A 26,895-nucleotide genomic window follows, 5' to 3' on the forward strand; every position below is an offset into this window, starting at 1 on the left:
GCGGCTTTATCCCCCCCTTCCCGCCCCTCCCCCTCCGCTAGCCGCTTTATCCCCCCCTTCCCCCTCCGCTAGCGGCTTTATCCCCCCCTTCCCGCCCCTAGCGGCTTTATCCCCCCCTTCCCGCCCCTCCGCTAGCGGCTTTATCCCCCCCTTCCCCCTCCGCTAGCGGCTTTATCCCCCCTCCCCGCCCCTCCCTCTCCGCTAGCGGCTTTATCCCCCCCTCCCTCTCCGCTAGCGGCTTTATCCCCCTCTTTCCGCCCCTCCCCTAGCGGCTTTATCCCCCCCTTCCCCTCCGCTAGTGGCTTTATCCCCCCTTCCCGCCCCTCCGCTAGCGGCTTTATCCCCTTTCCCTCCTCCCACTTTGTCAGAAACATGGAGAGAAGTTTATTATTGGACATTAATAAGTTGGTGGCAACTGACAGAACAACTTCCTGGCTCAGACTGCTACATAGGCCACACCCCTAGCTGCTATTGGCTGTACAATACGCATGTATAATTAGCACACTTCTGGAGGAGTTTGTAGAGGTATTTGGGGATAGCAGAGATATTTTGGGTGTGGGGTGAAGTGGATGATGATGGGAATAATGACACATAGAGAATCCATCAGTGATGAGAAGTCTCCCTAATGTGAGGCTATGATGGTGGCCGGGGGTATATATGCAGCACAGGCCCCTGTATACCATGTGTTGTATGAAAGGAGAGAAGGTTAGCACTCCCCTAGACAAGGATGGAAGAGGCCCTGGGCCTACAACACATATACGGTTAAGGCATGGCCACCTACCTCTGTGGCATCTCTAACCAATGTTTTTTGTCTATTTTTATTAACCCCTTCCTGACACGGCCCTCTACAGTGGTTTATTTGTTCTCATGGAACCTCCATCTACAGATCAGACTGTGAATTTGCTTTTAAAAGTGACATTTTCAGTTTTGCAAAAAACTAACATATTTGGGTTCCTTTCTCTCTTCCCTTGCAGCAGTCCCGCTCCCTCTTCTGCAGCGACTCATGGTCAGTGTTGATGCAAGGACAGTCCTCCCTGGACACCAGGGTTCTGGCACATAAGTACCTGACATTGTCACCTGGGCGCCAGGTGGCGCTGCTGCTAGATTCTCAGCACAAGAAGCATACTACAGTTGTGTAATCGCTGATAATCTACGACCCCCGATCATTATTAGCCGATATGTGCTTTACATACCGCGCACTCACCCCTCACCGACATGCCGTGTGTGGACATTGTCCCGTCCTCGCCCCCTGCTGGTAGAGTTCAGGTATTGGCTCGGATAACCAGAGCGGGGCTGTACCTTGTCTGTGATTGGTGCAGTGACTTGCTTTCCTGCAATCAGGTCGCTAGGGGGCGCGGTGCGGGCAGCTCTGACGTCTCACAGGGGCAAAGCAAGGAAGTGATCAGGGTGCACAGAGCAGGAGACATGGCAGCAGCAGAGCCTGTAACCGGGGCACAGATCATTGCTGAAGCCTTGGTGGCACAAGTAAGATCACTGAGCTGCTGCTGAACCTCTTGGACAGCAGACGAGCCATAACACTGCAGTACTAATATATAGTAGACAAATGCAGAGTGTGCATGCTGAGACCTGTAGTCCATCATCTGATCAATGATGTTACATTTCTGTAGCACTCCTTCCTATGTATCATTATATAGTTATCATTGTGCATGATGTTCCCTTTTTATTTCTTAGTCGGTCAGAGTCGGTTTATGATGGAAAATCTTTACTTTTCATGTAGGATGTGGATCCCTAGTAAAAACTGTGACTGCTCAGTCCTAGGATTTGTCACTGATCTTTTGGTGGCAGCAGGATTCTCACAACACTAGGGGATGGTTCACACTTTAAATTATTTTGCAGTGTTCATGTTAATGGTTCTTCTTTGTCCGTCTTTCTCAGAATGTGAAGTATATGTTTGGTATAGTCGGAATTCCGGTCATTGAAGTCGCAATCGCTGCTCAAGTCGCTGGGATCAAGTATGTGGGCATGAGAAATGAGCAAGCTGTAAGTACCGAGGCGTCTGCATTTATAGACATTACTTTCTTTTGCACCCATATTCATGTGGACACCGAGGGGGTGACACAGCAAGGCCTTGTGTTTCTCTCTTAAAGGACATCTACCATCAGATTTACTGATGCTAGACGGCCCTCACTTACTTATTAAGTTCTCTAGGGGATGGAACAGTGTTTCTTTAATCCTGGATGCGTTGGGTTCATGTAAAAGCGATTTTATAAAAATTTGCCAATGAGCCTGATCCAAGAGGCACTGCAATGACATCATCCGGAGCGACTCTTGGCTCTGCCATCTCATAATCTATGCACACCGCCACTCACAACACACTCCGCTCATCCTCATCTGCACCCTCTCATCATGGTCCACGACAGCCAGGTGACTTCACGAGCTGTCTGTGCGTGGGATGAGGGGAGAATATTGGGGATGTGCATAGATTATAAAACGGCGGAGCCAAGAGGCGTTTCGGTGACGTTGTCCAGAGCGCCTCGGGCTTTTATAAAGTCATTTTGATTATTTGAATCTGGCCACTCGAGGATTAAAAAATAAAAAAAACATGCCATCCCCTAGAGAACTTAACAAACAATCAAGCAAGTAAGTCATTGGGGGCAGTCTACCATCAATAAGGGCAGCCTGTGTAGATGTGCCGTATAGTTCCCCTATTCCACAGGCTGTACAAGTGCAGTGGACGGGAGTCCCTGCATCATATAGAAATGTAAAGCATGAACGTCCCGTCCCATCTGCCTGCCGAACAGCCACGCTGTACCTGTACCTGTTTTAAGGTGCCAGTAGATGTTGTTGGCTTGCCATGTGTGAAAGCCCTAATTTCCAGGCTGCAACTGTACCTGTTATATGATCAAATATCATTATCCCAGCAGGCACCTTAAATAATCTGTTAATAACTAACAATTAAGCAGACTCTTGCTTGTCACTGCCTGCACCTTCTATGTAACCTGCAGGATTATCAGCAGCACATCTCCTCCCATATGACAGTAATGCCGCTTTCTTTCTAAAGTAACCATTGCAAAACACATTTTTGAGTTTTGACACCATAATGCATTCTAAATATGCAAAAATGTGGCAAGAACTGCCATCAAGTCCATATGAAATGGGACCCACACCATGAGTATTAAATTATTTGCACAAAAACAGAGTGGTGTGTAACAAATGTCCACATATAAGCCAAAATGTAGCTCAAAAATATACAGTTTTTATTAAACAAAAACACCATAAAAACACTTAAAAAAGGCATGTACACATAACATGCTACATCAGGGTTTGGTTATGATGAAACCAAAAATATACCCCTCCACAATATCCCCATAACAATAAGGTTGCAACAGCAAAAAAGTGCTCATGGATCATGTATAAGCAGCAGTGCTATTGAAAAAGATACATGCAGGTAATACATAAAGGCTGAAATGAGCCCGATATCCACAGAGTCATAATAGCACTGGTATGTGCTCCTATTACCTAATTGCTGGCTGCTTATACATGATCCATGAGCACTTTTTTGCTGTTGCAACCTTATTGTTATGGGGATATTGTGGAGGGGTATATTTTTGGTTTCATCATAACCAAACCCTGATGTAGCATGTTATGTGTACATGCCTTTTTTAAGTGTTTTTATGGTGTTTTTGTTTAATAAAAACTGTATATTTTTGAGCTACATTTTGGCTTATATGTGGACATTTGTTACATACCATAATGCATTCTGACATGCATGTATGTTTCAGCGATTGCCGGGGCTCAGAAGCAAAGCCTGTGAAATAGCTGTGGGAGTTGGCTTTGTGTGACAGCTGGACTCCCAGGCTAACAAATGAGATGGCGATAGAATGAATAAAGATATATATATAACAGTCACATTTCTCAATATAAACGGGTAACGAGTTTGATACAGAACCCGTATGGTAAACTTAATTAAAAAAAAAATTAAAAAAATGCAAAATTTGTACATCTAACCTCATAAAAAGTGATCAATATGTAACATTTACCCCAACACAATACCAATAAGAAGGACAGCCTGACCTAAAACGACTTAGTATACAAAAGCAATTAAAATGCTATGCCTCTTTTTCACCAAATGAGTTCTGTATTCTGGAAAACAAGTCAACCATTAAAAAAAGTTATATAAATGAGGTATCACTGTAATCGTGCTGACCCATAGGATAAAGATAACATATTGGCCCGCATTTATCAAAAACAGTGCAAAGTGTACTAAGTGCAGTGTGCTGTGAAGTGTGCAGGGTGCGCCAGAGTCATAAAATGGCGCCCCCTGCACTGCTCCGGCAGAATGCACCATTTGTTCATGCTGCAGAAAAGTGGCACAGACACAATTGTGCCTCATGTGGGACATGATTCTGGCGCTGGGTCCAACTAAACAGTAACTCGCTCCTTTAGGTGCACATTTTTTCTTTCTTGTCAGACACAGAGCAGCCTCGATACAATACTGGGGAAGACACTCTATAAATACATGTGCAAGAAGTTTGCATGTTCTTTCTCGTGCATAGTTAGACAGGACACTTATACTGTAAATGTGAGCACCGTACTATAAAAATAATGGCTAAAACCCCTAAACCAGAATTAATGATTTTCTTATCCCCACCAAGAACGAGTTAATAAAATCTCATCAATTAGCTATTTAAACCCCCTAAATGATGTAATAACTCTTTAATAATTCTTTATTTATATAGCGCACACAGATTACGCAGCGCTGCACAAAGCATGTCAGATTGGTCCCTGTCCCCATGGGGCTCACAACCTAATCAACCTACCAGTATGTTTTGGAGTGTGGGAGGAAACCGGAGTACCCGGAGTAAACCCACGCAAACACGTAGAGAACATACAAACTCTTTGCAGATGTTGACCTGGTCGGGATTCAAACCCAGGACCCCAGTGCTGCAAGGCAGAAGTGCTACTCCCTCAGCCACCGTACCACCCACGGTGTACCTGTAAAGTGGATCTCGTGCAGGAAAAAAATAAGCCTCCATGTGGCCACATTAGAAAAAAATGTAAACAGTTTATAGCCTGTAAAATTTGACAATGCAGATCTACTCTGAATGGCGCTGCTTCCCATCTATGCCCGGCCGTGTGTCCATGTAGCGGGTTACCAACACTTTTAGGTATTGGCATACTCAGGAGAAATTGGGTAGCAAACTGTGTGGAGATTTTCGTCATTTAATCCATTGAGTTTTTAATTTTTGGGCCAAAATGAATGTATTGTCCCAAAAAAAATTACAAATTGTAAATTCCACCTCTATTTTGTTTTAACACCTTAAAGTTGGTTTCTGATGCATGGAAAGGTGTAGTTTCTATAATGGGGTAATTTATGGTGTATGAGGTTTTGGCTATATATATATATATATATATATATATATATATATATATATATATATATAATTTTTTTTTTTTTTTTTTTAAATTGCATGCAAAAATTCTAAGCCATATCACATCCTAGAAAAATCAGAGGAAGCATAAAAAACATGCCAACATAAAGCAATGGGGAAATGTTAACTATTAAGTAATTTGGGTGCAATGACGTCTCTCTGAAAAGCAAATAAAATGTAGAACTTTGAAAATTGTGAATTTTTGCCAAATTTAAATTAAAGGGGTATTCCAGGAATTTGCATAATTCATATTTAAATGGGTCCTTAAAATATAAGCTAATATGTAATTAGTTGTTATTTAAAATTTTGCTCCCCTTGGCAGAAAAATTCTGGTGACGTAGACTGTAATGAAGAATTACAGTCACATGTCCACATCACATGTCCTGCACATGCCTGGGCAGGTCATGTGATCACCACTTTGTTTGGCTGTAGTCGGTTGGTTGCAGTGCATCCGGTATGGCCAGTGTTTTTGTGATGGCAGTTACACAACATTACTATGGTAACAGAGCAAGAAAACTTGTTAGATCATCACCAAGAGGAGGAGATACTAAGAACTAAAGAATCGTGGGACTTGTAGTTTCCAGTGGCGACCATCTTGGTTATAACTATAAAATCAAACTATTTAAGCTCCATTTTGTGACTAATGACATTGAGTTTTGTTACATTTGTTTATTTAAAGCATCATGGGTTTTCGTATCAGACATTCATATTCCTGGAATACCCCTTTAAACAAAGTTATCATCAAAATTTTTCCACCTGTTTAAAGTACAATGTGTCTATGTTAAAGCATTCGAAGGTTTTAACCACTTATAGTGACACAGGGCAGATTTTAAAAATTGTGCTTGGTCCAAAAGTCCTAAAGTGGCTTGGTCCTTAAAGAGAACCCGTCATGCAAAATAACCCCCCTAAACTAAATATATTTTCATAAACTGCCATTTGAGAGCATTGCCTCTATCCCTTCATTGTCCCTCTATATGTCTGTAAACCTAAGCAATGAGGTCCTAAAGCTGTATGCAAATGACCTGTGAAATGTCCAATGAAGCATTAGCATATTCAAGCTATCCACTCTATTCATGAGTGGGAGGCACAGCCACACCCCCAGTGCTTGACTGACAGCCTGTATAATGATGTGAGGCTGTATAATGATGTGCTTCCTGGTGCTGGTGGCCACGCCCCCTGCAGCCTGTGTGTGCATGTGTGTGTGTATAGGAGAGATACAGTAGCTCCAGGCAGCCATGTTATAGCAGAACATGTCAGATTCATGTGTAGCTGATGTCTGTGTCTCTCACCTGCAGGGGCGTCGCTAGGTCAAAAGATCCGGGCCTCCTGCCCCGGATCTCCCTGGGTCAGCAAGACATTTGTCTCGCTGCCCGGGCATCCTCCTCTCTCTCTTCACGATCCATTTACTCTCGACATAGATCGTGATAAGACAATGTACACTGCTTCCTCTGCAGGACCTGTGATGATGTCACGATCACATGACCTGCAGGGGGAAGAAGTGCACGGAGCTGCACGAGTGAGTAAGTGAGGTGAGAGGGAGATCTGTGTGGGGCACATTACAGGGGGATCTGTATGGGGCACATTACAAGGGGATCTGTATGGGGCACATTACAGGGGGATCTGTGTGTGGGGCGCATTGCAGGGGGATCTGTGTGTGGGGCGCATTGCAGGGGGATCTGTGTGTGGGGCGCATTGCAGGGGGATCTGTGTGTGGGGCGCATTGCAGGGGGATCTGTGTGTGGGGCGCATTGCAGGGGGATCTGTGTGTGGGGCGCATTGCAGGGGGATCTGTGTGTGGGGCGCATTGCCGGGGGATCTGTGTGTGGGGCGCATTGCCGGGGGATCTGTGTGTGGGGCGCATTGCCGGGGGATCTGTGTGTGGGGCGCATTGCCGGGGCATCTGTGTGTGGGGCGCATTGCCGGGGCATCTGTGTGTGGGGCGCATTGCCGGGGCACCTGCAACACCCTCGCCGATGCAATGGCGAGGGAGGGTTTGCGAATACGTCCCACCTGCATGTAATCACACTACACTACATGGTCCTGATAGGACATAGGGGTATTGCAGTGGTGAATCCTGCCTGGCAAGGCAGGAGTTAAGTGTTTTTGTATGATGCAAGATGCTATTGTCCAATGATCTGTGTTACATCCTGTCCTCTGTAAGCTGAGATGTGATTGGAGGAGCAGCCACCACCTGACCAAAGGAAGGTAATAAAACCCCTGGCCAGGAATGTTCTGGAGATCTTATTTCAGAGAGATTCTAGTGTAGGAGAATACTAGAGATCAGTGAGTGAGTGAGCAATTTCTGTCTAGCCCATACCAGAGCAGGAAGAGCCTAGCCCCTGCCTCTGAAGAGTGGAGCAAGAAGACTAGAGTTAGTGTAGTGAGGAAAAGGGGTATCATCTTACCTTTAAAGGTGATACCTGAAGCCCTACAGGACAAGCTGAAGCTTCCTACCAGGACACAGCTACCTCCCAGCCTGCCCTCTACATCCAGGCTGGTGAACTATCTCCTGAGGCTCCCTCCAACTCACATCTCAGCACTCCATCTCCCTGTTAAAGGCACGTTGCTGCGGTTCCTGCCGGTTCAAATAAAGAACTGTAAGTTGTTTTCTTCAACTTCTGTCTCCGTCTGGTCCCTGCTAATACGGCTGCCTTCATCACCGGCACCCTGTCCATCACCCAGAGACTCACACTCGGGACATTAAGGGGTTGCCCCAGGGAGATCCGCTATAGCAGCCTCTCCCTCATCATTTCTTGCCAACACCACCCTGCTGGAGACCTGCCAGGCTGTGGGACAGCCCTCCGGTTCCCCCGTACCAAGCACCGTGACAATAGCGTGCTTAGGCCGCAACCGCCAGCCACTCCGGTACCGCGGGCTCCGGCTGTCTCCAGGCCTCACCTCAAGGGCTAGGCCCCGGTGGGGGATGTTGCACATCTGTGTGTGGGGCGCATTGCCGGGGCATCTGTGTGTGGGGCGCATTGCCGGGGCATCTGTGTGTAAGACATTTCTTGGGGCGTGTTCACACGTGGTAGTAGGAAGGGCCTAGGTTTGATCTCACATGAGTTTCCAGTGATGGTTATGTGATGGATAAGAGCGCCTGGTGTCTTGTATTTGTTTAGCTGCAAACCTGTGAGCGCAGCCTAAGTACTGTAAAGCTGGTGCCACACGTAGCGCTTTGTCTGCGCTTGCAAAGACATGATCTGAATGGGTGAATTTGAGTTTGAAGGGGAGACCTTTTCGACAAATGTCTTTCACTTGTTAAAATAAAAAAACTGCACCTAAAACCTTCTCAAAGCTGATAGCGATGCATTTGTAACTGCAACATGTGAACATAACTTCGGAGAACCAAGATTTCGGGACAATGAAGGACATAAGATGTCTGTGTGGTGAACTCCACAGAAAGGAGACGTGGTGATGCTGGGCCTAAGGGTGGTGGCACATGTGGCGTTTTGAGCCCGTTTTTAGTCCATTTTTTGAAAACCCATCCATTTTTGTTTGCTTTAATTAAGATAATTAGGAAAACCGGTCAAAAACGGATGTGTTTTTAATGGACTGAAAACACATGACTAAAAACAGACTAAAAGGGGTTCAAAACATCACGTGTGCCACCACCCTAATAGTGAAGTGGACATGTCACCAGCAGTCACTGGATGCAAGTCAGGATTTCTGTAGCTGTATATACCTTCAGTAAAGTTGTTATTGGCACAACCACATGTGAGGGGGCTATGTACAGGAGGGGGCATTACTATAAGTCTGAAAGTCCAAAATGCATTGGGGCCCGTGCCCCGGATCTTTTCCCACCCTAGTAACGCCCCTGCTCACCTGTATATTAGGAGGATGCAGCATGTCACAGCAGATACTAGCCATGCTTTACTATACATTACACACAGACATGAGCAGGGGGAGGAGAGGGGAGGGGTAACAGGGGTGACATCACTGCCTCTGACCATGTGACCAGCCTCATTTATATGATAAAGAATAGATGATTTTATAATGATTAATGTATGAAATAACTAGATAAAGGCTGGGATGGGATCCTTGTGAGCTGCTCCAACAGGTAGAGGTGATAGGACTAGTGACAGAGACCTGATGACAGGTGTCCTTTAAGGGTTAAAGCTTATTGAAAATTCTGTGCACGTATAATAACTGACAAGAAAACTTCACTGCCTTGTAAATGTTCTTTTGCATTTAATAATAATAATATTTATTTTATTTTCTTTTTTTACTGCTTTTCAGGCTTGCTATGCTGCCTCTGCTGTGGGATATCTCACAGGCAGGTAAGCACAGCATTGGGAGTGTTGCTGAAGAGTGAGATAATACAATGGTATTTGTATGCAAACCCTAAGTGGAATCTACGTCGAGAAAATGTATAATTAAATAATCTGTATCTGTTACATGTTTTGGACCATTCCTGGTGTTGGCTTACAAATACTGATGAAAAATACTGATCAGATCCTGAATATGTGTAGCTACCCTAAGGTTACATTTGTACTGTTTTACTCTGTTTATTTCTATTAAATTGCCCTAGGAGGGGTCTTAAAAAAAAAAAAAAAAAAATGATTAAAAAAACCCCCTAAAAATTCAAATCACCCCCCTTCCCTTAGAACTGATATAAAACTTAAGGACCAAAAATATAAGTTTTGCCATGTCCCAAAATGTCCAGTCTGTCAAAATATAAAAATGTTTATTGCTGGCGTTATGACCCTCATAACAGAAAATAGAGCCCAGATGTCAAAACCACAACTTTTATATCATTTTACATTGCATAAAAAATAATAATAAAAAGTATTTAAAAGGTTGCACGGTCCTCAAAATGGTAACAATGAAAACTGATTTTGCAAATAAATGCATCTTCCACTGCTTTGTAAAACAAAGTATGAAAAAGTTATTAGCATCAGATGGTGAAACACATTGGGGCACATTTACTTATCCGGTCGCGATTCCTGCTGTGCGTTGTCCGACGATAATGCTTTCTCCTGCCCTTCACTAAGATCGTGCGCCCTATATCCTACATGTGTCGCTTCCCCAGTCAGGTCCGCCGGAGTTCAGCTTCTTCTTCCTGGTGCATGTACCGTATTTTCTGGACTATAAGACGCACTTTTTAGCAAGAAAAAATCTTGCTAAAAAGTCTCTGCGTCTTATAGTCCGGAGGTCAGGAGGATCCAGCGCTGCCAGACCCTCCTGACCCCTGTAAGGCAGATCGGGTGATGCTCTGATATAGAGCTGCACCCGATCTGCCAGAGAGGAGAGGCTCCGGACTACTCTTACCTCTCCCCGATGTCCTACTGGTACAGGACCTGTGGTGAGGATTCTTACATCACCGCAGGTCTCATACTGTCATGCTGCACTGGGATAGGGTAAGAAGAAGGGGAATGGGGGAAGTGTGTGTGTGTGTGTGTGTGTATAAGTGAGCTGAGTGTGTGTGTGTGTGTGTATAGGTGAGCTGAGTGTGTAAATGTATGTCTGTGTGTGCTGTGCTTTAGTGCGACCAACAGGGATATTTTAATTGGTATAAAATGTATTTTTCCTATTTTTGGAAGCCTAAATCTGGGGTGCGTCCTATAGTAAGAAGCGTCTTATAGTCCGAAAAATACGGTAAGTGCATTGTCTTGACACAATTTTAAAGTTAAATCCCGCGCGTAGTCCAAATTGGTCGGATCGTCTGACGGCCGCCCCCCAATTTTTCCCGCATGAAAGTCGGCGCTTTCCGATTGCGTGCGACACAATCCCCTTCTAAATACCTGTCACAGCAGCGCAAATCCCAAAAAATTGCTGACAAAAGTGTGATCCGTGGGACCCTTAGTAAATAAACCCCATTGTGTTTTTCGTACACAACATCAGCAATTTACTTGAAGGTTGTAAATGACTATTGGACTTTGTTTGTATGTGTCTGTATTGATGCAGATTTATTTTACTCCTCCAGACCCGCTGTGTGCCTTGTAGTATCTGGACCAGGACTCATTCATGCTCTTAGTGGCATGGCGAATTCTAACATGAACTGCTGGTGAGGAATACATAGTAGTGATATTGTTAAAGAGTGAATTATTTTTAAATTCAAGTACCATAGTATTTTGCATTAGTCACAGTAAAACTTTGCGGCATTGCAACCTACTGTAATTTTAGTGGAAGTAAACCACCATCGTAGGGGAGGAGCATCCATATAATTCGCCTTTCTGTATTTCCCTCCTAGGCCAGTCATTGTCCTCGGAGGCTCATCTGATACTAACCAAGAAACAATGGGCGCTTTCCAAGAATTCCCTCAGGTATATTAGCTCCTTCTCTTTAGAGTAGATTTATCATGAGGGGAATGTCTGAGGTTGCAAGATATTTGATTCAATTGATGCAGCCTTTAACCCCTTATCGGGTCCCAGTGCATGGAGAGGGCTAGCACTGATCGTGGGTGTTTTCCCGATGACATCCGGGAGTGGCAATCCGTCGCCATGACAGCCTTGGGACTTCCGAAGACCCGAGGCTGACTCGTATTAACCCTATCATTAGCAAATTGTAATGAATATGGAGGAAAATCCCCATACACTGCCATACTGTAGTATGGCAGTATATGTTAGGATCGATCAGAAAACCTAGGGTTAAAGTACCCTAGGGAGTCTGAAAAATAGTAAAAATATGAATAAAAAAAAATTATTATAAAAAAAAAAACAACTAAAAATTCTAATCGCTCCCCATTCCCAGAACTGATATAAATATTATATCAGGTTTTAATTTTTGTAAATGTATGAAAACATTATAAAACCTATACAAATTTGGTATCCCCGTGAATGCACCGACCCAAAGAATAAAGTAGACATGTCATTTTGGGCACACCGTGAAAGCCATAAAATCCAAGCCCACAAGAAAATGGCGAAATGCATTTTTTTCACTGTATTTGGAATTTTTTTTTCCCGCTTCCCAGTACTCGACATTGAAAATTAAATACCATCTCTATGAAGTGCAATTTGTTACGCAGAAAACAAGCCATCACAGAACTCTTTACGTGGAAAGATAAAAAAAAGTTATAGATTTTTGAAGGTGGGGAGTGAAAAATGGAAGTGAAAAAACTAAAAAGGGCCAGGCCGTTAAGGGGTTAAAATTTTCCTCAGTTTACAAAATTGGCCAATGAGGCATCGAAATAAAAACAAGAACTGCTATAAGGTAAATGTGTGGAAATAAATATATGCACCCGTTTGTGGCAAAGGTTGCATATTGGTTACTCAACTTATCCACTGTTTAGGAAGCACAGGCAGCACTGACTTGCAGATGACCCCTAGTTATGGACCTCTCCGCCATTCTTGGCCTATCTGGTTGCTGGTAATTATTATGCTGAACTATTGTCCCAGGCTACAATGATCAATAAAACTTTATAGTTAATACTTTCCCTTGTCAACCCAAAATGTTTGAAATCCAAATGTCACAGGGACCAAAAAATAATTTTGTCTGAATTGTACTATAAAATATACCTGATCCAACTTGCATACAAACCTATAGAACCTATTTTGTATGTAACTTGGGGACTGCCTGTACATAGCATGGTATAAGATGGCAGTTATACAAGGCAATACATTTTAGAAGGCCATGTGATTTTCTGTATTCATTTTAGGTGGAAACTTGCAGACTATACAGTAAATTTTCTGCTAGACCTAGCAGCTTGGAAGCCATCCCATCTGTGATTGAAAAGGTACGTTTAAAGAGACTGCCCAAATTTATGTGTAAGATTGTATCTACATAAGGTAGTTACCTGGAGAGTGCCCCTCGTAGCCAGAGCCCCAACAATGCCACCCAATAGCCACAGTGTCTATAGTAGCCATAGCCCACACCGTGCCCCAGGTAGCCACAGCTCGAACAATGCCCTGCAGTAACCACAATGCCCCTCAGTAGAAACTTTTCCTCCCCCTTTCCAATATGGGGGAGAATTGCTCACCTTAACTCGCTCCCACAAAACCGCACCAGGTGCACTCGATATACTAAGGGGCTCCAGCAAAAAATTCTATGGCAGTTCCTGCTATAGCCTGCCCCCAAATCCCTAGCATGAGGGTAGTGTAGGTAGAAAAAAAGTCACAATACTTGGCCTTCCAGCAATGGTTATTTGGTTATGGCTAATAACCAATAAATAGTATCATAGAAAAAAAATATTGTAAGCTATTAAGTAAAGGCAGCAGATATGCCCAAGAGAAAACACTAAAGGGGGTTGCCACATTTCAGCAAATAAATATTATTGTTTGTATAATGAAAAGTTATATAATGTGTATGTTGTAATGAGCTGTGCACCTGTATGAATGTCACATGACCATGGACAGATTTCTATCCACTGGAAGTAAACAATGAAGCTTTATATAGGATTGCAGCAAGCAGATATCTAGAAAACCGTGAGGACTTGATACAGAAAGTATATTGGAAAATTGTAGAACTTTTTATTCTACAAACAATAATATTCATTTGCTGATCTGGGACAACTTGGATTTAACTGATTATAACGCTGCTCTAAAGTTAGAGGATCACATGAGAATAATGACGGCCATATGATCACTTTTATCTTCCCCAGGCTGTGAGAACTAGCATGTACGGTCGGCCTGGTGCCTGTTATATTGATATTCCTGGAGACTTTGTTAACAAAATGATTGACCGGAATGCTGTAAGGTAAGTTCATGATAGAATTCAGTCTATAGAGGTTCAGCGTACATCACATGGGGTAGGAATACAATCTGTACTTGGCTGCATCAAGTATTACAGAGACTATTCTGAGTCAGTTTCCACACTCTACTGTCTTCATAGGGTGCCTCAAATGGGTTCAGGGTGTGAAGAATGGGGGTTGGGGGTGGAAAAGCAACTTTGATGCAGAGTTCAATATATCCCACATATTATTGTAAAAATGGTATAATTGTGCTACTTTTCTATTAGTAAGGCCTCATAGACACATGATCCCCTGTTTGACATTGGTGGTTGCTGACCCCGCCAATGTCAATCGAAAATCACTGCCTGAAGACATAGACGGACAGACTGGTATAGGACCTCTCCTGTAGATGTGAGCACATGGAAAGTAATGGCTAGGACACATTCCCATTACATGTTTTTGTGCATGAGGTTTTTGGTCTATAAATCTATATAAAACCTTTTTTTCACTTTCTCCAAGGTTTTCTGAATGCTGTTTGCCATGTCCTATCAGTTTGGCCGACTCGTCTGAAATACAGAAAGCTGTTGCTGCACTGAAAAGTGCCCAGAACCCTTTGATTATAGTTGGGAAAGGTATCACTAAAGCATTTATTGGAACAAAAATATTTATATTTAATTTTCACAACTTTATATCGTAAGCCACACACATACGTGAATCTGGACATTTCTCGGAGAGTAGGGAAGGAACTAGACTTGTTCTGCAAACTTACACATAGCTTGTGAAGAACCGAGGCAATCTTATGTTTAGCTATCTGCATCATGAATAATCTTGAGGCTCCATGTTGTATGTGAAAGGGAGAATGGCTAAAGCCACGTAGCTTTGCATAGAGCAGCTCAAACCACGTAAGGAATAGGGTAAGGAAGCACCAATGCTCCAGGACTGCAAAAAAGTCAAGTAATACAGTTGAACACTTTGTGAATACTCAACATGGGTAGCTCAACAGGTAACTATCTCTGACACAGGTGGAATGGGAAGGGATTTCTTATGCATATTATTGGAGGTGTTATATATTTTTTTTAACTTGGCGTCACATGGTGCTTTAAAGGGGTTATCCTGGCATAAAAAGTTGCTTATGGCCGAGCTGGGGCAGGCTATTTAAAAATAATAAAGGTGTACTTACAACCTCCAGCACGGCTGAACCGTGCTCCTGTTTATTCACAGAGGCACAGAAGCCGCACACAGGGAACTTCTGGTACACGATGTGGCCGGCTCCTCCCATCCGTCCCCATCTCTGTGTTGTAAGCGCTGGTAGATGGTGTCGGATGGGAACTTTTGGACGTCCGGAAGCTACCTGTGCGCCCCTGTAAACAAACCGGCACACAGATGAGACTGACCGTGGCGCGGGACATAAGTGGTGCCGGAGGAGGTAAGCACACTTTTGTTATTTTTAAATGGCCCACCCCAGCCCGGCCCTGAGTAAATTTTTATACCCGGATAACCCCTTTAATGTCTATACTAGAATATGGATTATGTATCTACTTGCGCTTTATCAGAATAGTCTTACCAAAGTTAACAATTGGTTTTTCATACAGATATGAATAGTAATCCCAAATGTATCTAGAATTTTATGTATGGCATTTTTCCTAATTGTGTGTAAATGTGTATGTATGTATATATAATATATATATTTTTTCTTCATAGGTGCTGCATACTCGCGCGCAGAGGACAACATTCGAAGATTGGTGGAGGATTATGGACTGCCTTTCTTACCCACTCCAATGGGCAAAGGGGTTGTACCTGACAATCATCCACTCTGTGTCTCTGCTGCAAGGTCCAGGTAGTTTCCAGAGCTTTGTATAATTGCTTCTCAATAAAAGCTAGTTACTTCTTAAAGGAAAATCTACCATTTGTGATTGTGAACCAAACATGCCTTTTGAATGCAGACTGGCTGCTGTACATAAACGCATTACACTGAGCTTCCTAAACTGTCCAGACAGGACTAATCAACCTGGGCTGGATCACTCGTATACAGCAGCTGGGGGATGGTGCAGTGGTTCATTACTTCTGTCTGTCAGGGACAACACAGTAAATACAGCATTCTCTGAAGCAGTGCATAATTAGGGTAAGAGGAGAAGCACCGGAGCAGCCACAGTAGCAGCCACAGGTTATTATTATGATTTTATAATTGTGTTTTTTCAGCAAAACCACTCACACAAAACTGCATCAGTGTAGCTACAGCATTCTCAAGGTATGTTTGGTTTATAATGCATAAAAGCAAATAGTAGATTTCCTTTAAACACTAGTTTATTCATGGATACATTGATTAAAGGGCTTTACGGGCTAAACATATTTATAACATAAGTATAGAATAGGTTTTCGGCAATAGATTATTGAAGTCCAGCACCCAGCAGGAAAACGGAGAATAGAATGCAGTTGAAAAATGGAGAATGAAATGGGAAGCAGACAGATCCACTTTTTGTGTAGTGTTCAGACCATATTCCTGCAGGACAACTCTATTTAAAATGGAAGTTTTGCAGCAACACCTCTGTAGAACATATGCTACATCAGGTCCGTGGAAGTGCTTGGTGCTGGACCCCCTTCAATTGAATGTTGAGAACCAATGCTTACTATATGTCATTTTCAGGCTGGATTTTTTTATCACACGGTTACACTGCTTGTTATGTACTGACAAGTAGTAATTTCTTTTATGACTATACTTTGTTCTCTTACCAGTGCGTTGCTGAATGCTGATGTTATCCTGCTACTGGGTGCCAGGTTGAACTGGATTTTGCACTTTGGTCTCCCTCCACGATTTCGACAAGGTGTAAAGATAATTCAGGTTAGCAATAATATATATTTATATATATATTTTGGCTTTAAATATACAGTGCAAACTGATATCAAAGTAATAAATGTTTACATGGAACTAGAATGAGAACTCTGAGCAACCACTAAATGGAATATAGAGAAGCAGTTAACTCATGTAGACTACTACAATAAATGATGATATATATCTATACATGACATGTAAGTAAACATCTACCCTTGCCCTCTGCTTCAGCAGACTCTGGACTTCAATCCTGAGCATTATAAAATAATAAAAAGATAACCTACCACCGGTTTATTTTTTTGAAGCAAAAGTGATGATAACATTTTTGAGTTTTCCCTGGCCCCTAACCAGTTCCAAATTATAAGCTATATGGTACTTCTGAGCATACCTATACATTACATATATAAATGAATCTAAGTTTACATGCCCATGCAGAATTTGGGCTTTCATTGCCTTTTTTTCCAGGGTCTTTTGGATGTTTTTGGTTGTCATCAAATAAAAATAGAAAACACAATAGTTTGACTATAAAGGGCTTCATCCAACAACTAACCATAAGTGTGTGTGGTGTGTGTGTGTGTGGTGTGTGTGTGTGTGTGTGTGTGTGTGTGTGTGGGGGGGTTGTGTTTTATTTATGTTCTCTGAAAAAAGGCAAAGATATAAAATTCTGCAGGGGTTTGTAAACTTTTGAGCATAACTGTAGATGTGACATGATGAGGTAGGCTTGGTCCCAGACAGATGTCCTAGCATGTTACAGGGTTAAGGTGGTAGTGTAGGTGGGGCATGAAGATCTTATACCTCCCGTAGACCCCACCTCCAGAAATATAAAGGTAGCTATGGATGTCCAGGTGTGCTGCTTGTTGAAGTGTTTGGTATATAAGAGGGTGATGCCTGGCAGAGATTATTTGAAGTCCCTGATCCTTGATATCAGGAGGCAAAAATAACACAATGTGACCTGTAAGTGACATTTAAAGGAATTCTACCATCATGATAAACCAGGGACACTTACTCATAGATCCAGGTACTGTGACTATGGTTATCTTCTTATATTTGTTATCCATGGCCTTCTTCCTTCTAAAATCAGTCAGAAGTGCTCTGGGGGTTGTTACAGGAGCCCCTCGTGCTGTAGCTTCACAGGCTGTAACACTGTCTTCCCCTCCCCTCTGCTTATACTCAGCACTTCCTCTGCTGCATTGATATTACAAAGGGCAGAGTTTCAGCACATAGTGGGAGGGAGTGCTCTTGATAGTATAAGCTACAGGATAATTTTACAAGTTGACTTTAGAAGGAAGGAGGTTATGGATAACAAATTTAAAGTCTCGGTGCCTGGATCTATAAAGGAATTGCCCCAGGTTTAATATGCTTGATTTTGATGGTAGATTTCCTTCAATGAGTAGACCACATATTATTAGATTAGGGCAATACAAAAGTAGAATTCCTTGTGTATTAGGTATGCCAAATTCTAGCATCATTTTGAATTTTTGAAGATCTTCAACAATAGGATTACTGAATATACTCTAGTATAAGCAGACCTGAACATAAGCCAGGGCACCAAATTTTACCATAAAAACTGGGAAAACCTATTGTCTCAAGTATATGCATAGGGTGGGAAATGCATTGGTCACAGCCTTCACCCAGTATATAGCCAGCTAGCCCCCTGCCCCCAGTATATAGCCAGCCAGCCACCTGCCACCAGTATGTCCAGCACATTAAACAAAATAAAATTGGTACACTTCCCTTTACGCCACCCCCACAGGTCCTCTTCTTGATTCCAGTGGGTGGGCAGCGACATCTGTCTGTCCAGTTTGGGTGGCCATTGCACACTGAGCTGTATCTGCCCACCCACAAAAATCAAGAAGAGGACCTGTGGGGGTGGCGGAAAGTTGAGTATTGAGTTAATGGATGATGAATATTTGACTGTCTGAATATTGAATTGAATTTGCCAAACCGTAATTTGAAAGTCACAGTTCAGCGTTTTCATCTCATTGCTTATATAGGTCCAGCATAGTTCTAAAACCATGTACAATCAGTTTAGAGGCTCCAGGAATCTGCAGAGTTAATACACAGACATTAACTTTATATAAAAAAAATGAAGTATAACTGCGTATAAAATGTGTGTGCTAAAAGTTGAATTCAAAAGCGCTATTTTATTCTCTGACAGGTTGACATTTGTGCAGAAGAACTTGGAAATAACATAAAACCTGTAGCAAGTCTCCTGGGAGATGTTAATGCAGTGACTCGGCAGGTAATTGAGAAGACTGTGTGTGATGTGTTTCTAAATTGTCACTTATCACTGTCCTTGCTCTTCAAACTGGAAACCTTATGTGAAATTTCCTGAAGGGAAACTTTGTAATTTAAAGTACAACAGAATTGAGTTTTTTTTTTTTTAATATGTCAGGTAATATATGCAAATCTGTTGTTACCTTAAAGAGAAACTGTGACCTTTGTTGAGTGGATAAAGGGACAACTACCACAATGGCTTTATTTCTGATTCTTCGTTTATCGGCGTAGACTAGCTATGACATCTCTAGTAGATTGCAGGCAAATAAGATTGTGTTTGGTAAATCTGTCTGTATGTTAGTCATAAATGACTGCACTAGAGATGAGTGGTTTCAATTTGGGTTCACACCCTGAAGTATTGCTGGATTGGCTGATAATAGTGAATGGCTAGTCATGGCCATGGCTAGTAGCAAAAGGCATCTGTTTGCCGGATTGGCTGTTCGGCTGCGGAATTCACCGAAACTTTGCGTCTGCTCATCTCTAGTACCCACAAACCCTCCCTTAAAGCCTTTCAACAACTTTATCTTCCGATCGGAAGTCTTTTAGACCTTGCTCCATAATGTTTGTTTATATAGGCAATGTTGCATAATTGCATATGACAGTAAAACGGCAATAACATTTTCTAATCAATAATACATCTCGGACCACATGGAATTATGAGCATTCTAGACCTGTTCACACAGTGCTTTACTGCATGTTCTCTGCTGTTTATGCGGTGCTGATGGGGAGCCGGAGCCCTGAGCCATGGGGGCTTGGACCACCAGTACGGGTGCTGGGGGGCTGCTGAGTCTTGGTCCTCGCACTGCTACTGTGTTGTGGCGATGGTGCACACCATTTGTAGGAACCCACTAAAACCAGGTCCACTTGAAGTGGTTGGTGGACTTATGTAATTTTATTAAAGTATAACTAAGAACCTTGAGTTCAATTGTTAATGTATCTAAGAGGACTTAGAATATTCTATGTGTGGATGTGCGGTCCAGATATTTTTCTCTCCAAACATTGAAACTGCAATAATATAACATGTATCCCTCAGTACTACGTCATTTTAACATATTCAGCCATGCCCATCCTGTACTCAGTTTATTCCCTAGAGCATTGCTAAGGGGAGCCTACATTTAGTATCTACAGTGTGAGCTATACAGACCTGGTGCAGTTGAATGCAGAATGAAGACCCTGCCATCGATACTATAGTGATTTAATCTGACGTTACCTGTTATTCCAGGCTCCCTGCCTAACATCACTAACCTCATAGATGCTCTATCCATGTCACACATGCCTATCCCTTGTACTTTATCTGGACATCTTCATAACATATGTCACAAAGTTTATATATTTTAAAAAGTTAATGATCACATAAGGTAACACTTTTGAATTGTGTTATAAGCTTTTAGAGCAGTTGCAAAAGAGTACCTGGAAATATCCAGCCAATACCGAATGGTGGAATAACCTCAGAAAGAAGATAAAGGCAAATGAGGAAAACTCAAAGGTGAGAATCCATCCTGAATATACTCTATCCCCATTGTTTCTGAAGAGATGAATATGTGTATTTTTTTTCCCAATCGGGTTTTGCAAAGATTGGCTTGGTCGGCTTTATCCCTTATGCTTTTAACAGATTTTAAATTTAAAATAGGAATTGGCATCTGGTACGGCAGTCCCGATGAACTATTATACAGTGTTTCGCTGTGTAAAGGAGGCTTTGCCTAATGATTGTATCATTGTGAGTGAAGGGGCTAATACAATGGACATTGGCCGCACTGTACTTCAAAACCTTCATCCACGTCACAGGTGAGTAACATAAAGGGATCATCTCCCTTCTTACTACTTGTTGTGTCGCATTCTATGGAGGACAGAATATTAGGTAATTTACCAATATACGTCTATTAATAGTTCTGCTCCGCTTTCTTGATAAGTGAAGCCTCCTGTCTTTTACCTCATCATACTGAGACTCCTGTCCATAAAATGGCAGCAGATGGAGGGTCATGTGATCTCTAACTGTATAGATCTGTCTATTCTTAATTTGTACTCCTTATTTATTTATTTTTTCCTTAATAAATTTCCCCCAATATTCTGGCTCTTTGGAGTGCCACAAACTTTCGCAACTTACTGCCTACTGTCTTAGGTTTAATGTATATCTGTATGCTGTAAGCTCTGTATAATCACAAATCAGATTCGATTGGTTATCAATCCAGGAATAAATATCTGCCACACAGGTCATAGATAAATTCCCACAACTTGTTGCAAAGAACTCAATCAAACCTAAGGGTACATTCCCACGACTGGCGGTGGTACGGGTCCGCGCCATACACAGGCAAAAAAATAGAGCATGATTCACTGTGTGTGGCGCTGTATTCTATGGAGTGGTGTGTGTGTGTGTGTGTGTGTGTGTGTGTGTGTGTGTGTGTGTGTGTGTGTCCCCGTCCTTATGTAAGATAATTTATGTTTGTCCACTAGGGACTCTTGACTTCCTCTGGATCAATACTGTAAAATATAGGTGTTATGGAGTCTTGCATTTGGTACTGTATATGTAACAACACATACTTGGTTGTAATTTATTATTCTGCATGGGAACCAAAAAAGTGTTTTTTTTTTTGTTTTTTTTTTTACATTCCTACTTAAAATATTAGGTTTTATTTGTGTTGTTAAATATTTCAAGTTACTATTTTTCCAACAGGTTAGATGCTGGAACCTTTGGCACAATGGGTGTCGGACTGGGATTTGCCATAGCAGCGGCCATGGTTGTTAAAGATGAGACCCCAGAAAAGCGTGTTGTTTGTGTGGAAGGGGATAGTGCATTTGGCTTTTCGGGTATGGAGGTTGAAACTATTTGCAGGTAAGATAAATTGTCTTTTTGCATGGCTTTTATACATAATTATTTGTGTAGAATTTAGTTCTTGCTGAAATGGAGCAACAAAAACTAGAGGCACGGCTGAGCAGGAAGGACATGAATATGGCGGACACAGCTTGGAGAAAATATGATGATCCGACTCGCATGGGGTCATTTGCGTAGAGGGTGGGTCAACTTTACAAATCGACTGTGGAACTTTTCACTTGTGGAGAGGAAGAATCGAGAGATTGTTGTACTGCTGTATAGCAATTTTTAAAGATCATGTTGAGTTAGTATGGGTCAGTTTAAGTGACAGGATCCCTTCGAATGAAACTCTTGGAAAAAGTCTCAACTCCAGTCCAATCCCCAACTCAAATTATGCAAATTTTCACTTTTTCTTTCCTTAGATACAACCTTCCTATTATAATAATTGTTGTTAATAACAATGGAATTTATAATGGGTTTGATGAAGAGGCATGGACCAACATGTTGCAGGCTGGGGATCCAGCATCTATGTAAGTATTCATTTATTTTTAATTTTTAGTTTATACAGTAAAGGCTGCATTCAAACTTGTAACAGAATGTATTACTGTGAGCTGTTTTTTGTTTTGTTTTTTTTAATATAGTTTGATAAAATCACTATGTCTATAGCAATTATACCCAAAAATCTATTCATATTCCTTTTTAAGGGTCCATTCACACAAATGTGTGCCCGCCTAGCCTATGGCGCACGTGCTGGAGAGGAGTAGGGATGAACACTGCTCACCCCTCCCCTCTCCATAGAGCAGCAGCGGTACCGTTACGTGGGAAAATATAGGACATGTCCTATATTACGCAGTGTTTGGTGAGACAACATGTCCCAGTCACCGCACACGGCCGGGCACCATAGACTTCAAAGGGGACCGATATTTTGCCGCATATCGGTCCTAAGAATGTTAACTTGTAAAGCAAAACTGATAAAAGCATAGCGTTATCCACATGACTGTAGCTGTATAGGATGCAAAGCAAGAAACTACATCAAGACTGTGACATCTGTGGAGGTTTTAATGGCCACTTAATAAAAGAAGGCCCTTTTGAAAACTTGGAAGTAGAATTGTTAAAAGTAGCAGGTGCTGAATTTGTTTTTGACATTTCAATGTTTTCTTAGAGCACCTCCCGTTTCTCTGAAGCCAAATGCTCGCTATGAGCAGGTAATGATGGCCTTTGGTGGGAAAGGATACTTTGTGCGCACCCCGAAAGAGCTGCAGCAAGCACTAAATTCTAGTTTCTTGGATAAAGCTATGCCTTCTCTCATCAACGTCATGATAGATCCACAGTCAGACCGGAAGAAGCAGGTAACTTCTTGGTATTTTCCTTTCATTAAGCCATTTACGTCAGACATATGTAAATCTTTCAACAGAGCTACTTGAATAGTGCAAAAGTCTTGTCCTGGTGGAGAAAAGTGGGCACAGTGCTCTCACTCACTCATTCATTCTTTCATACATGTGTGTGTGTATATATATATATATTAGTTAGGAGTCTATGGCTCGCTCACCATATGTAGCTCTTTTGAGGGCTGCACATGGCTCGCAAGATGTGACTACCCCTCTACTGGGGTGGAATGTCCTGGGGCTACCTACCTTCTGGGGAGCATGTACATATTGTATGGCTCTCACGGAATTACACTTAGAAATATGTGGTGTTCATAGGTCTCTCAGCCAAAACAGTTCCTGACCCCTGCAATAGATCTTCACTCTAGTATTTCACATTTATCTTAAACAGATTTCTTATAATGCTGCAAGTATTAGTAGATTGGCTACTGCAGACTACGTAGGACTTTTAAAAAATAATGTCCTCAGATTGAGATATATTTGTTGAATTAAAAGGGTTGGCCTCTAATAAGACCCTTTAACCAAGCTAGTGGAATCACCCATATTGTTTTTACTCTAGTGTAGTTTCTGTGTTGCTGGTGGGTGTCATAGGACATGCGACCTCTGGGCAATAGGACTCAGAACTTCCTTTGACATCCCATATCCCTCTGGCAGATGGAGGTGGGTCTGCAGTCATTACAGCCGGTCCCCTACTTAAAAACACCCGACTTACAGACAACCCTTAGTTACAAACGGCCCTCTGGTAATTTACTGTACTTTAGCCTTCGGCTACAATGATCAGCTATAACAGTTACTAAAGGTGTCTGCAATGAAGCCTGGTTCTTAAGACATTTTTCAAATCCAACTGTCACCGAGACCAAAATAAATTTTGGCTGGGGTTACAATTATAAAATATACAGTTCCGACTTGCATACAAATTCAACTTAAGAACAAACCTACAGAACCTATCTTGTATGTAACCCGGGGACTGCCTGTATTGTATGCAGGTCCCCTCCCTGAAAACCACTCCCATATCAGTGGTGGGATGGGCTTGTTCACATAGTAATGAATGCAAGGTCTCCTCCATCCGCCAGAGTGTTTTCTGATGAGTTATCGGTAATTACATTTATAATCCGATAATAAACTTTTTAAATTTTGACTTGTTTTTTTTTTTCCTTTTAAGGAATTTCCTTGGCTGACACGTTCCAATCTGTGATTGGCTGAATACTAAGAAACACTTCATGTGACCATCTGTCTGAATCAGATTGGATAGCGGTTGCAATAATTCAAACTGAATGTATTAATTACACTTCTGTAATATTGTACAGATTAAACATTTTAAGATTTTTCTCTTAATTTCTAAAAAAAAAAAAAAGTGAACTTGCTCTATGATTTCTTTTAGTTTTATTTATAAACTAATGAATTACTGTCATAATTAACAGGACATTTTAAAGTGATTACATACAGTGTGTGTCTAATATGTATGTATCTCATACATACTAAAAAAGGACTAATCATTCAAATATCATATCAATATGAAGAAATCCCACTGCATATTGTAGGCTGAGGTTTTCTCTTTACAGTTGAAAAATTGAAGTAACCTTCGTGGCGAGAAACAGAAAAATGTTTTCTCTGCATCTATTATTGTCTGCGTCTCGTAGAAACGGGTTCACATGGTTAAATTGCAAATTTGGTGACCGGTTCCCTTTAAATGAAGCTGAAATAAAGTATGAAGCAACACTTTGGTGGTGGCGGGTGCTGGATCATTTTCTTATTGTCTACTATCTTAAGTCCAGGAGAGATCTACAGCACAGAGAAAGTTTGGAGAAAGTATTTTGCAATACTTAGGAGAAATTAGGAATCAAACTTTATGGTATTTTATGGTGCTTTCCAAAAAAAAAATTACAATTTGTAATTTGCACCTCCATTTTTTTTTATTTACACCTGTAAAAACACCTAAAGGGTTAACAAACTTCTTTAAAGTGGTTTAATATACATTTAGAGGTGGGGTTATGTCTATGAGAAGTGTATGATTCTGGTGGTTGGGGTTCATCCTTTGTGCCTTTCTGGGATTAGATGTGATCTTCCTTCCGGCGTGCATGAAGAGTTGTGGTTCACAGAGCAGGGTGGTGGGATTGTCTTCCTGTGCCATGATAAACATCATAGAAACCATAATACCCACCACAAACTTTTAACCAAAGTTCATATTTTTTTTTAAACTTGCCAGATCACATGTGTCTAGGTGCACCCAGACACTGTATCCCATTCTGGTCCTGTCCTTAAAGCAGGATGTCCTTCTTTCTAGTCCATGTCACTCTAAAGGGCCAGAGGTGGATCTTCTAAGGTTTGAAGCATATAAATGTATGGGGCCCACTGGTACGGCTGCAACATGGCCCCCATAGACATCTATGGCACCTGGTCATGGTGTACTCGCCAAAGACAAAGGATCTTAGGCCCCTTTCACACTTGCGTTTTTCATGTGTGTTTTCTGCGCGTGCTTTTGACGTGCAGAACTTGCATTGCACTCTGACTCATTGTAAGCAATGGGCATTTTCAGACATTTGCATTTTTTTTTCACTCACACACACACGTTTTTTTTAACACACGTTTAAATCTCGCCGTGAAAAACGCACCATACAAGTCTATGGAGACACATCAAAAATGCATTGCACTCTGAGACACTTACAAGTGCAATGCGTTTTTCACGCATCAATTGCCATAGAAAAGATAGAGGTCAGTCCTGAGTCCTTTCACGTGCATTACCTGAGCGTGAAAAACGCATTGAAATTGCATTGAAAATGTCAGTTTTTCACTGACCAAACACTGATCGCTCCCTTATCAAACTCTGACGTGATCTGCAACGCTAGTGTGGAAGGGGCCTTAGTGCAACATCAGGTATTCATAAAACTGGTTAGCTTAAAAAACATAGAAAGGGTTAAAGACAATACATACTAAAAATATGTGAATGTACAATGATAATAAGTAACACAGAGCAGTGTGGTAACAGTATATACAGTGGTGGCCAAAACTATTGGCATCCATGCAATTCTTTCAGATAATACTCATTTATTTTGCAAAAAATTATTGCAATCAGAAATTCTTTGGTATTATTATCGTCATTTAATTTGTCTTCAATGGAAAACCACAAAAAAATTGTCAAAAAGTCAATTTGTGGAATATAATTCCACACCAAACATAAAAAGGGGTGGACAAAACTATTGGCACGGTTTGAAAAATCATGTGATGCTCTAATTTGTGTAAGTAACAGCACCTGTAACTTACCTGTGGCACCTAACAGTTGGTGGCAATAACTAAATCACACCTGCAGCCAGTTGAAATGGATTAAAGTTGAATCATCCTCTGCCCTGTGTCCTTGTGTGTACCACATTGAGCATGGAGAAAAGAAAGAAGACCAAAGAACTGTCTGAGGACTTGAGAATCAAAATTGTGAGGAAGCATGAGCAATCTCAAGGCTACAAGTCCATCTCCAAAGGTCTGAATGTTCCTGTGTCTACCGTGCGCATTATCATCAAGAAGTGTAAAGCCCATGGCACTGTGTAACCTCCCTAGATGAAGAAGTTTAAGCCCATGACACTGTGGCACCTCCCTAGATGAAG

General features: G+C 41.8%; 2 protein-coding genes and 1 non-coding gene across 6 annotated transcripts in view; 2 read left to right on the plus strand and 1 right to left on the minus strand.

The window, feature by feature from the left end:
• The window catches only part of BTD (biotinidase), a 26,006-nt gene extending 24,728 nt beyond the window's left edge, over nt 1–1,278 (minus strand). Inside the window, exon 1 of one of the 4 annotated variants that reach the window (XM_072153689.1) lies at nt 1,205–1,254. In XM_072153689.1, the coding sequence (XP_072009790.1) occupies nt 1,205–1,232 (28 nt within the window). In that variant the 5' untranslated portion in view covers nt 1,233–1,254. Of the gene's footprint in view, nt 1–1,193 lie in introns of all 4 variants that reach the window. The other 3 variants (XM_072153692.1, XM_072153691.1, XM_072153690.1) reach the window with 3 other exon arrangements.
• LOC140134496 (U6atac minor spliceosomal RNA) lies at nt 684–810 on the plus strand. The gene has a single exon (XR_011856322.1). It is a non-coding gene; the product is annotated as a U6atac minor spliceosomal RNA (small nuclear RNA).
• On the plus strand, nt 1,201–25,018 carry HACL1 (2-hydroxyacyl-CoA lyase 1). Its single transcript, XM_072153688.1, has 17 exons — nt 1,201–1,485; nt 1,897–2,001; nt 9,630–9,670; nt 11,317–11,397; nt 11,584–11,656; nt 12,988–13,065; nt 13,930–14,024; nt 14,518–14,630; nt 15,700–15,835; nt 16,732–16,837; nt 18,987–19,070; nt 20,490–20,591; nt 20,736–20,890; nt 21,777–21,935; nt 22,337–22,444; nt 23,077–23,263; nt 24,462–25,018. Exons 1-17 carry the CDS (start codon nt 1,216–1,218, stop codon nt 24,492–24,494), a joined length of 1,926 nt encoding a protein of 641 aa, XP_072009789.1. The 5' UTR covers nt 1,201–1,215; the 3' UTR covers nt 24,495–25,018.
• The last annotated feature ends 1,877 nt before the right edge of the window (nt 25,019–26,895 follow it).

Source organism: Engystomops pustulosus, chromosome 5 (genome assembly GCF_040894005.1).
Source record: "Engystomops pustulosus chromosome 5, aEngPut4.maternal, whole genome shotgun sequence".
Taxonomy (NCBI): Eukaryota; Metazoa; Chordata; class Amphibia; order Anura; family Leptodactylidae; genus Engystomops; species Engystomops pustulosus.

Excerpts from the sequence above, each read along its gene's own strand:
- HACL1 (XM_072153688.1), top strand. The coding sequence starts at position 1,216 with ATGCCGTGTGTGGACATTGTCCCGTCCTCGCCCCCTGCTGGTAGAGTT. Across the intron at positions 14,025-14,517 it reads ATTGACCGGAATGCTGTAAG|GTTTTCTGAATGCTGTTTGC; the intron begins GTAAGTTCATGA and ends ACTTTCTCCAAG. Across the intron at positions 19,071-20,489 it reads TTAATGCAGTGACTCGGCAG|CTTTTAGAGCAGTTGCAAAA; the intron begins GTAATTGAGAAG and ends TTGTGTTATAAG.